Source organism: Schistocerca cancellata, chromosome 2 (assembly GCF_023864275.1).
Source record: "Schistocerca cancellata isolate TAMUIC-IGC-003103 chromosome 2, iqSchCanc2.1, whole genome shotgun sequence".
Classification (NCBI taxonomy): Eukaryota; Metazoa; Arthropoda; class Insecta; order Orthoptera; family Acrididae; genus Schistocerca; species Schistocerca cancellata.
In genome coordinates, this window is record NC_064627.1 from 289,898,206 (window position 1) to 289,910,489 (window position 12,284).

The 12,284-nt window shown below is 43.7% G+C and overlaps 1 protein-coding gene across 1 annotated transcript in view; it reads right to left on the reverse strand.

The window, feature by feature from the left end:
• LOC126153456 (glutamate receptor ionotropic, kainate glr-3-like) overlaps positions 1-12,284 on the reverse strand; it is a 104,982-nt gene that overhangs the window by 48,517 nt on the left and 44,181 nt on the right. Inside the window, exons 4-5 of the mRNA XM_049916073.1 lie at positions 9,772-9,942; positions 4,471-4,691 (exon numbers count right to left, since the gene is read on the reverse strand). Coding sequence (XP_049772030.1) covers positions 4,471-4,691; positions 9,772-9,942 — 392 coding nt within the window. The remainder of the gene's footprint in view (positions 1-4,470; positions 4,692-9,771; positions 9,943-12,284) is intronic.

Here is a 12,284-nt window from a genome sequence, read left to right on the forward strand (position 1 = left end):
GGATGCATTGTGCGGTTCGCAGGCGCGGCGCCCAGTCGGTGTGGCCGCCTCAGTTGCAGGTGTGAGCTCGTTAGTGGGCGTTGTACAGCAGGTATTTCAGGATTTCTTATGTTCATCTGTAAAGACGCTTGAAAGACTAGTTGTTGATTATTAGAGTAAGTATATGTGTCCGTAGTCACGCTGAGAATTCACTGTTTATGTGCGCTTCCAATAGTATCACATGGTTTCTAATTTTTTTATATTCACTTATTTCATTAGCATCACTGTCCTCATTATGTCATCCACGGATTCAGCGAGCGAGGTCGACGTGTCAGTTTTGAGTCCACCAAAGAAGCGAGTAAAAAAGAAAAATGCGAGTAAAAAAGAAATCATTAAGTTCTCCTGAGAAGCACATGGTGGACCAGAATCAAAGGCTATGTTGCAGCGAAAAGGAAAACATACAAAATGCCGGAAGTTAAAGTACTGCTAGAAGAAGCAGTATGAACAGTGACTGCACAGGATTGGTGCAAGTGCGTCCTCCATGTCGTAGAAAAAGTGGAAACTCAAATGTAGAAATTAGACTGCATTATAGAGGAGAGAGAGGAGCGGTTTGTTATAAACCTCAATGAAAACAGTTCGACAGAGTGAACCTTGTTTCGTCCTTTGTCATTATTATTACTAGTATTGTTATTAAAATTAACAATTAATTGTGTTTGAATGGAGCGTTTTGTTAGCAACCTGAATGACAACAAAACTGCTTCGACATAATGAACTCAGTTTAACATTATTTTAACATTATTGTTAAATTTATTTCGTACATTGTTGCCCAGGTTTCTCACGGTCCGCTGTGACAGCTCGGCAGCCAGCCGAACGCCGCCAGCTGCAAAGCGTGCGCCAAGGACTTTCCACACCCCTACGTATCACGTGAACACCGAATGCTTTCTCTGGAAACGAGCGTAGTCGCTCACGTGACACTGTTTATGTTTCGTCCCAGCTCTCGGTGAATAGACTTTAGTAACACTCCCGCGGATGCGTTGTATTCCTCCACATAGCCCCTGTGCGCATCCTACTGCGGACCTCTGTGCGTCATGTACCAGCACACAGCTGCGGAAATTACCGACATGGTGCTTGCACACAGCAAAGCGACTGCAGTGGGAGAGCTCTTGCAAGACTGTATGCGGAACGTTTTACAAACGTTCGCGGCCATCGAGAGACGCCTCAGAGGGACCTGAACGTTGTATGTAGGGATTTTATGCCTGAGACGTGCCCATTGTAAAGTAAAATAAGAGCACTTTGTGCTCGGTGCTTGCAAATACTATGCCCAGTCTGCTGTTTGTTCTCTGGTATCTGACGAAACGTGATCCGGATCGTCCAGTCTCGGCGGAACACTGCAGTTGGAGGAGAACGTGATGACGATGTTCAGAGAAAACCCAACCACCAGCACTCAGCGGCAAGCACAGGAGCTGCACACGGTTAAAAGTGGCGAGTTTTCCGTGAACACCGACTCCATCCATGCGATCTGCAGGAAGTCCACACCGAGCGAGGTAGCCCAGTGGTTAGTACACTGGACTCGCATTCTGGAGCACGACGGTTCAATTGCCCGTCCGGCCATCCTGATTTAAGTTTTCCGTGATTTCCCCAAATCGCTCCAGGCAAATGCCGGGATGGTTCCTTTCAAAGGGCACAGCCGACTTCCTTCCCCGTCCTTCCCTAATCCGATGAGACCGATGACCTCGCTGTCTGGTCTCCTCCCCCACATCAACCCACCCTACCCAGAAAGTCCAGTGCTTGGTACTTGCAAATAGTATGCCCAGTCTGCGCAGTGCTATTTACAACAGCGCATATTCCAGCCACAATTCCCTAGCTTGGTGCTACTCACGGACGAATGTACGTTTACTAGAGATGGCATATTGAACTTGTGCAACAAGCATGTCTGGAAGGACGAAAGTCCGCTTGCACAGGTGATTCAGAATCACCAAGACAGGTTCAGTATAAACATTTGATCCGGTAGAATTGGTGAACGTATTATTGGGCCATATCTGCTGCCAAATAGTCTAACGGAACCGATGTGCCTCACATTTATTAGAGATGTTTTGCCTACTTTGTTGGATGTAGTGCCACTAAATGTTCGGATAGACATGTGGCTGCAACATGACGGAGCTCCAGCACACTTTGATGTCGATGTGTGGAATCACCTCAACGTCGCGCATCCCAATCGATGGATTCGTACAGGTGAGCAGTTCGGAGTGGCCGCGCGGTTTGAGGCGTCCTGTCGCGGACTGCGTGGCCCCTCCCTCAGGAGGTTCGAGTCCTTCCCCGGGCATGGGTGTGTGTTGTTCTTAGAATAAGTTAGGTTAAGTAGTGTGCAAGTTTAGGAACCGATGACCTGAGCAGTTTGGTCCCTTAGAAATTCACACACATTTGAGCATTTTGTACAGGTGAACCAGTTCTATGGCCAACACAGTCGCCAGATCTGACATGTCTCGACAATTTTCTGTGGGCTAGTATGGTATATGGCACCCCTGTAACGTCAGCAGAGCATCTTTTTCCTCGAGTCCACGGAGGGACTGAAATACTTCAAAGACAACCGCACGTGCTGGCTCATGTGAGTTAGGCTCAGTACCACCGACGTAGGCTGTGAATTAACGTAAGAGATATGCAGTTCTAAGCTTGTTTGTACTGTAGACAGCGCAATGTGCTGCTCATGTTGGGCTTACTGACGTTAATTGGAAAGCATACCCAACTCAGACTTCGACCCTCTTCAGCTCCCGATTCGTGCGTTTCCGGAATGTGGGTTTCTTCTTGAAAACACACCAGTTTGCCTTCCCGCACAACATACCAAAAGTTGTCGGTGCTTTTTTGAAACACCCTGTATATATAAAGTTGTAAATGGAAAGATGTCCTATTACAAAATAACCAACAAAATTATGTTACTCAAAAGGTGTTGTTGGTAAAATATATGAGCAACCACGACTCTTGACAAAGTGACTGTGGTAACATGACCTGCCACAGAGCTGTAAGAAAAAAACAAGAAGTAGTCAAGAAACCGAATTTTAAGTCTTTATCATCAGGGAAATGTATGACATATTCTAAAGGAAAAACTCTGTACTTTAAAAATTAATTTTAAGAAAAGAGCACTTTCTGAGATAACTTTTTCTTAATAGCTGTTTTTTCGTAAAATTCTCGTTGCTAGATTTTTTTGTAAAGACATTTAACTAAACAGAACAACATTCATTTCCTTAGACATTTATGGGTTAAAATATTTTTATGAAAATTTTTTAATGTAATTTTCTACCATTTATATATTTTTTAATATCGTTTGATATCGTACATACTACTATCCCTCATTTCCTCCATATTCACATACTTGATAAACAAATAATCTTTATGTTGAATTACTGATTTTTCATAACTTTAAATTCATAAATAGAGATTTTTCATTTACCTTTCTTCAAATATCTTCATCAAGTATCTAAACATAAATATCAGGTCTCAATCTGAAAGATAATTTAGGTTTTTCCTGTATTTTGATCAGTAACATTAGAATTACAAATTTAAAATTTATTATTAATTCCAAGTTTAACTACATGATCAATTTATATATTGAAAAGTATTGTTTAAAATCGTTATTTTTTCCGTTTTCCGCCGTTCTTTAATTGCTTCTAAGTTCATGGAGATACGTTCCGTCTTTGAAACTAAACGGAAGATGCTTTGTTTTTTGCTATATGTATTTCGCTTCTTTTATTTATGAAGCATCTTTAGTGGTCTTTAATACATGTTCGTTTACCTAAAGTGCATTCCATAGTAATTACAATTATGTTACTATGTTACGTTTTCTCATGCTGTGTTCTTGTTTTTCAGATTATAAACAACAATCATCGTGAGTTTACATTATCGTTTGGTGTTACTTATAATTTCCAGTGTTGCTAGTCCATGCGTGTGGTCCTGGAGATGAGTTTCCTCGATCCCCATACTCCAGATGGCTGATTTTCAGCGTTTTTCACCCACATTTATTACAATACACTTGCAGCTTTCATTGTATGTTGAACGGGTGTGTGCTTACAGCGTCTAGTGTTGCCAACTGTCGCTGTGTGTTTATCTTTCGTCTTCTGTTTGTGCTATGTGGTTTCATGTTTGTGCTTTAGTTTTTTTTTTCTGTGTATGTGTGTGTGTGTGTGTGTGTGTGTGTGTGTATGTGTGTGTGTGTTTTCTGTTATAAAGTTCTACGCTAAATTATGTATACTGATTTTTAATTTTTGTAAGCAGATACAGTTTATTACAATTAATTATTAAATTGTATTAATCCTAATCGATTTTATCTCTTAACATATTTTCTTCTAAATTTTTGTTCATCTATTTACTTATCATATATTTCGTTTATTTCATTCAAATATTGATATGTTTAGAGTCATAAACTAACACAGTTTATTCCTTACATCCGATCTAACTCTAGCTATAAATTTTGAAAAATACAAAGGAAATTATCTGTACCTTGCATGAAGAATATTCCTGCGACGTGTAATGCATCACTGTAAGTCTGGCTGTAATCTTTGTGATACCTCAAACCTCCCCTGTATCTCTTCTGAACTCTGAGGACGACCCAAATGAGGACTATGACCGTGATGGTGCCGAGCCAGAGGTATCTATCAAAGGGTCGCAAAAATTCATCCCACATCAGCTCCTCCTTTGGCTCCCGAAGAAGTAGAACCAAGCTACAGCCGGAAAATGAAAGTCATAATATCAGTTCTTCTAATTCCATCAACTGATCTCATTTAAACTATACGATGAAGTATTATTTCTGAGATAAAACAATGAATTTATTTATTTTCAGTCTATTTACTGAAGACAGTAGTGAAAATTGTAATATCACAAAATGATGGCAATGCAGCCAAATTTGTAAAACACTGATAAAGGCGCTGTATTGTTCATTATGGCTGTGCGAGCTAAGTTACGATTACGCAGTGCAGTGGACACATTCTGTGGCGAAAACGCGCTCGTCGCTGCGTACAGATCATACCGATATATCAGTTCCACACATGAATCAGAGCGACTCAGCAGTATGCTCTGTACGATCTACAACGTTACGCCATAGCAAACCGATTTCTTAGAGTCTTATTACTCTGCCCTGGACAAACTATTTCATATTGCAATTGAAACTTTAATGAAACATACCGTTAATTGGTTTTACATTTCGTCTCAGTTTTGTGGATCTTCATTAACTGAAATCGCCTTTAACTCTGACCTTCCTAGCAATACAAAGTAGGCTAGTGCATACGTCATCGCTCCGTATTAATGGAGTAATGGCAGTTAGGATGGGCTAGCGGCAAGCATGGATCACTTGGTGCTTCTCGGATTTGCCCATAGGCACCAAATTCACGCAGTGCGTCGAAGAAAGTGCAGAATCACTTCAATATGTGATAGAACTTGAGTGGTGTAGCTGTTGAGTTTCTATCACAAATAAATTTATTTGTTTTTGAGCGTAGAAGTTGATGAACGGTGTAGTTTTCACCATTGGTTTATATAGTTGAGGCAAAGAAGTAATATTATCACATTAGTATTAACATTTAAATAGCCTAATGTAGATTCTTTTGCAATAATGAAATCACACTCAGTCAAGCAGGTTTCTGTTCCGCCAGGTTTTAATGTGTAATTTCAGTCGAATAGCATGGGCGATACCAAAGTCGGGTGACACGGGGCACATAAGTAAATTCTTGGTTTGTTTTAGGGAAATTTGCCAAGCTTGAAGACGAAGTGTGCGGGTTAGGATGTAGGGTAGTGGTCTGAAAACACAATGAAGTAATCGGTTTCAAGTATTTTAGAAGGCGACATGAGCGAAACCGCGAATCAGCATACATCTACAGGGTGTTACAAAAATGTACGGCCAAACTTTCAGGAAACATTCCTCACACACAAAGAAAGAAAATATGTTATGTGGACATGTGTACGGAAACGCTTACTTTCCATGTTAGAGTTCATTTGATTACTTCTCTTCAAATCACATTAATCATGGAATGGAAACACACAGCAACAAAATGGTTCAAAAGGCTCTGAGCACTACGGGACTTAACTTCTGAGGTCATCAGTCCCCTATAACTTACAACTACTTAAACCTAACTAACCTAAGGACATCACACACATCCATGCCAGAGGCAGGATTCAAACCTGCGACCGTAGCGGTCGCGCGGTTCCAGACTGTAGTGCCTAGAACCGCTCGGCCACCCCGGCCGGCGATACAACAAAAGCCTGCCGCATTGTTTCATAAGTAAATGAGTTTAACCTTCCAAATGACGTTGTTGCCAGCAAATTACTGAGTGTTGTCTTTACTAAATTGTGTCTGGAACAGAAAAAAGTAACAAAAGGAAAAGAAACACAAAATAATAATAACAGCTTTTCCATGGTCACAGGGAGGAGAATAATTCTGTAACTTTTACGTTTAAAACAGGTCACATTTAGAAAAAGTGTTCGAAATTTGCACTGTTGGCATGAATGCAGGTGATGGGGCTAATCTACAAAAGAAGGCTCAGAAGATAGACACAAAAATACGACTTCTAATGCAATAAATAAAATTATTCCTCATCATAATGCAATACATACAAATTGTATGTAATCATTGATATGTTTCATTACGTACTACATCTCCCCATCATTGAATTATTGTTAGTAGAGTGACTCCAAATCCAATGACAGATTAATACTGAATAAGTAAAATCATATTGCTAATCCTGATACTAGACGGAGCTGTAGCGGGCAAAAACTGTAGAGGAAGGCAGACGTTGGAATACATCGAGCAAATAACTGTAGCGCCTAGAACCGCTCGGCCACTCCGGCCGGCACACACAGCATCAGCACTACCAGCGTGACTTCAAACATTTTGTTACAGGAAATGTTCAAAATGTCCTGCGTTAGCGAGGATACATGCATCCACCCTCCGTCGCATGGAATTTCTGATGCGCTGATGCAGCCCTGGAGAATGGCGTATTGTGTCACAGCCGTCCTCAATACTAGCACGAAGAGTGTCTACATTTGGTACCGTGGTTGCGTAGACAAGAGCTTTCAAATGCCCCCATAAATGAAAGCCAAGAGGGTTGAGGTCAGGAGAGCGTGGAGGCCATGGAATTGGTCCACCTCTACCAATCCATCGGTCACCGAATCTGTTGTTGAGAAGCGTACGAACAATTCGACTGAAATGTGCAGGAGCTCCATCGTGCATGAACCACATGTTGTGTCGTACTTGTAAAGGCACATGTTCTAGCAGCACAGGTAGAGTATCCCAATTTAAATCATGATAACGTGCTCCATTGAGAGTAGGTGGAAGAACATCTGGCCCAATCAAGATATCACCAACAATGCCTGCCCAAACGTTCACAGAAAATCTGTGTCAATGACGTGATTGCACAATTGCGTGCGGATTCTCGTCAGCCCACACATATTGATTGTGAAAATTTACAATTTGATCACGTTGGAATGAAGCCTCATCCGTAAAGAGAACATTTGCACTGAAATGAGGCTTGACACATTGTTGGATGAACCATTCGCAGAAGTATACCCGTGGAGACCAATCAGCTGCTGATAGTGCCTGCACACGCTGTACATGGTACGGAAACGACTGGTTCTGCCGTAGCACTCTCCATACAGTGACGTGGTCAACGTTACCTTGTAAAGCAGCAACTTCTCTGACGCTGACATTAGGGTTATCGTCAACTGCACGAAGAATTGCCTCGTTCATTGCAGGTGTCCTCGTCGTTCTAGGTCTTCCCCAGTCGCGAGTCATAGGCTGGAATGTTCCGTGCTCCCTAAGACGCCGATCAATTGCTTCGAACGTCTTCCTGTCGGGACACCTTCGTTCAGGAAATCAGTCTCGATACAAACGTACCGCGCCACGGCTATTGCCCCGTGCTAATCCATACATCAAATGGGCATCTGCCAACTCCGCATTTGTAAACATTGCACTGACTGCAAAACCACGTTCGTGATGAACACTAATCTGTTGATGCTACGCACTGATGTGCTCGATGCTAGTACTATAGAGCAATGAGTCGCATGTCAACACAAGCACCGAAGTCAACATTACCTTTCTTCAATTGGGCCAACTGGCGGTGAATCGAGGAAGTACAGTGCATACTGACGAAACTAAAATGAGCTCTAACATGGAAATTAATCGTTTCCGGACACATGTCCACATAACATCTTTTCTTTATTTGTGTGTGAGCAATATTTCCTGAAAGTTTGGCCGTACCTTTTTGTAACACCCTGTATAACGCCTTAGACAGTGTTTCTAAAACCAACACTGTGAGGAATTTTTCAAAGAAAACTGTATGCTGTGTGGAAGATGTGAGGGGTGAGCATAAGAATTTTGTGCAGATATTGAGGATTCATTCTATAACAATGAAAACAGCTGTTTTTTTACTTTCTACTCTGAAAATTGGACAAGTACTGTTCAGACAACTTGCGTCGCTTGAAGGAAGCAAATTATTATTTTCCACAGTAAAATTTAAGTGTCTATTGTTCTACTTACTTTAATTTTTTATTATATTGTATTTCTGATGTATAGCGTATTTTTATTAACCTTTAAGAACCCACCAAGCAATGTAGATAACGCTGAGACAAGTAATTTAATATGAGACACACTGCGCCACAAATGTTGGGAAATACCCCTAAAGTGGATGGGAAATGTTGAACATGTGACGTCACCAGATGAAGTACCTTCCCATACGATCAGCGGTTGGACATAGGCCTAGAGGGATGATTGAGTGCCTGGCAACAACGTCATTTGGAAGGTTAAACTCATTTACTTATGAAACAATGCGGCAGGCTTTTGTTGTATCGTCGGCAGGGGTGGCCGAGCGGTTCTAGGCGCTACAGTCTGGAACCGCGCGACCGCTGCGGTCGCAGGTTCGAATCCTGCCTCGGTCATGGATTGTGTGATGTCCTTAGGTTAGTTAGGTTTAAGTAGTTGTAAGTTCTAGGGGATTGATGACCTCAGAAGTTAAGTCCCATAGTGCTCAGAGCCATTTGAACCATTTTGTTGCATCGCAGCACCGGTAAACAAAATAATAAATCTTATCACAATGTAAACAGATAGTTGTCTAACTCAGAAAATACTGCCAGCCAGACGCAAGTTTCGAACTCCTGAGCCCCACGTGTTGAAGTCACGCACGTGGCCTGGAGCCACACTGACGTGAATACTTGGCTAGTGTTGGGATGATCTGGTGTGAGAGAATGTTACGCCTCTTTTGAGGTATTTCCCGACACCTGCGACCCCATGTTTCTTGGCGTCATCCACGTTGCTTCAGAGGCCTTTAAACGTTAATAAGAGTCACCCTGTACAAACAGATTGCATATGTTTGTCAAACACAAAAACACTTTTTTTAAATAAATCTATGTTTCATTAATATCTCGAATTGCAGGTCCTAGAAAATCTTTTCTTACTGTGTCTCGTTTTGGTTCAAATGGCTCTTAGTACTATGGGATTTAACATCTGAGGTCATCAGTCCCCTAGAACTTAGAACTACTTAAACCTAACTAACCTAAGAACATCACACACATCCATGCCCGAGGCAGGATTCGAACCTGTGACGGTAGCGGTCGCGCGGTTCCAGACAAGCACCTAGAACCACTCGGCCACTTCGGCCGGCTGTCTCGTTTTGGTTAGAAATCTTTTTCCGCTATTTAAACAACAACAAACGTTCAAATAAAAGTTTATGCAGTTATACCCCATTTCAAAACAAGAATTTAATAATAATTTGGCTGGGTGACAGTGAAGATGCCACAAGTTTGCCAGCGAAGCCTCACCGTGAGGAAACAAGAGGCAGCGAGAAGTCCACGGCACTCCGGCGCTCCGCCGTCACCATCAAGGGCGCCAACCCGATGTCCAGGTGGCCCTGCTGCAGCTGCCCCATAAGGCCTTCCCAAGTGCCGTTCACAGGACGGCTGCCGTAGATCGCGCTGCCTTCGAAACTGTACCTGTCAGCAGCAGACACATTCGCTCAACAGTAAACACTTAGTGCCTCTTTACACGTTCGTTTAAGTGCACAACACGAGTACGCCAAGTTGGGGAGACTAGCTAAGGCGCTAGGCCCCACCCTGCTGCTGCATGCTGTACGGAACCAAACACCAGTCTACATCCGTGCCTGAAAGCTCATTTAGTGTTGCACGAATGCCGATATAAGGCGAAGAGTTTACTCAGAGGTGTTTCTTCTAGTGGTGAAGACGTCTGAGGCTGTGCACTCCATAGCTCTTGTGGGTCACTTACAAATGGTTTCAGCCAGAAAGAAGGTAGGATACAGCAAAAGTGCAAAGAGCACGAGAGTGCTTTACTTGACAGCATGCACAGAAGTCATTGGTTTTTGACATAAGAAGTAAAGGTTATTGTTGTGAATTGGCAGGAGCCAATTCACGGGGTTTGGAGGAAGCCGAAAGGCACGCGTTTAAGCTCACGCAGGCTGGCGTGAGGTCTGGAACAGGTCAGAGAAATAAGACTAGCAAAACAGGAGGTAACTGGTGAACATCTCTCTTGACTGTACATGCTTCACCAGATAAATAGCAAAGGATATGGCGCCTTGCTAGGTCGTAGCAATGACATAGCTGAAGGCTATGCTAACTATCGTCTCGGCAAATGAGAGCGTAATTTGTCAGTGAACCATTGCTATGAACGTCGGCTGTACAACTGGGGCGAGTGCTAGGAAGTGTCTCTAGACCTGCCGTGTGGCGGCGCTCGGTCTGCAATCACTGACAGTGGCGACACGCGGGTCTGTCGTATACTAGCGGACCGCGGCCGATTTAAAGGCTACCACCTAGCAAGTGTGGTGTCTGGCGGTGACACCACCGTTATCACATCGGTGTTGTACCACATCCTAGCCCAGTGTAACAGATTACTCCTGTTTCGATTCGACAGAATGGGGGATTAAGGGGGGAATCACCTACCAGCTCGATAACTTGGTACCATGGCACAAGAGTGAATATTCCTTACATAGAAACACTGGCGCCGGCCGGAGTGGCCGAGCGGTTCTAGGCGCTACAGTCTGGAACCGCGCGACCGCTACCGTCGCAAGTTCGAATCCTGCCTCGGGCATGGATGTGTGTGATGTCCTTAGGTTAGTTAGTTTTAAGTAGTTCTAAGTTCTAGGGGACTGATGACCAAAGAAGTTAAGTCCCACAGTGCTCAGAGCCATTTGAACCATCAGTGCACTGGCGGTGTGGAAGACGCCAGCCATCGTCTCTGATCTTCCAGCATCAACAGGGCTTCTTAAGGAGCTGACTAGACAGGAAAACCAGGGTGTATGAAATCATAGTTGATCAAAGATTACACCCGGCTGCTCCAACCTATTGTGACTTACACACAAGGACTGCTGTCAGTGTGCAAACACTAGCCAGCTTGGCTCCTATATGTGCCACCTAATTTAGTCCCCTCAAGCTTTCAGTTTTGCACAGTATGCCCAGTGACACAGTGAATGCCATCGATAATCACATGAAGAAGAGTGCTTGCTGTGCGAGATGAAGCAGCCAGCCACCGCTAACACATTTTGCTGCAAGTAGTTTCGGTCCGTTGCCTAAACCCGTGTGAAGTCAACTAGGTGTCTTCGCCCCTTTGGGTCACTTGCTGTGCAACAGGTGTTGACCGCCTCCCTGTTGGGTAGCAGGATAGAACCTGGGCCATCTAACTACCAAGATGTACTATCGATGGGCCAAATTATTGCTGTCCATCATACAGAGTGGGCACCTATCGTCGTCTTCAGCCATAATGGAGGCCACAGTTAGACCCCATCTGAACCAGTGCTGCTTCTGCCACTGGTACAGAAGCAGCCCACTGGTCAGAGCTGCGTGTGCCGTCAGTCGCTGGTAGCTGCCACTGCCCTGTGCCTGTGCTCTAACAGTGAGCTGTCTCCAGCACCATGCTGCCAACCACCATCGCCATGCACCACCTTCTTGGCTGACGACTGCTGATGCTGGCACGCCGTTTTCAACATGGCTTAATACGTCACCGAGGCCAGTGACGCCCCCCCCCCTCCCCCCCTTATAAAACTGCTTCCATCAATGTGTTTCTGATAGGCATAGTCTCAGTGATGTTCAGTTGTGCCTAGTATGCGCAATCATACAGTCGATGTGAAGACTGCTTGCAGTGTGAGATTAAGCAGGCAGTCACCACTGACAAACTTCGCTGCCAGTATTTTCCAAGGTGTGCCTGAGATAACTCTGTATGCTGTCAACTGGACGCCTTTCCACTGTCAAGTCACCAAAAGGATGACCACCTTCTCCTAACTGCCATCTTGCTCGTGGACTGTAGCTTCAAACCTGTGGCATCTAAC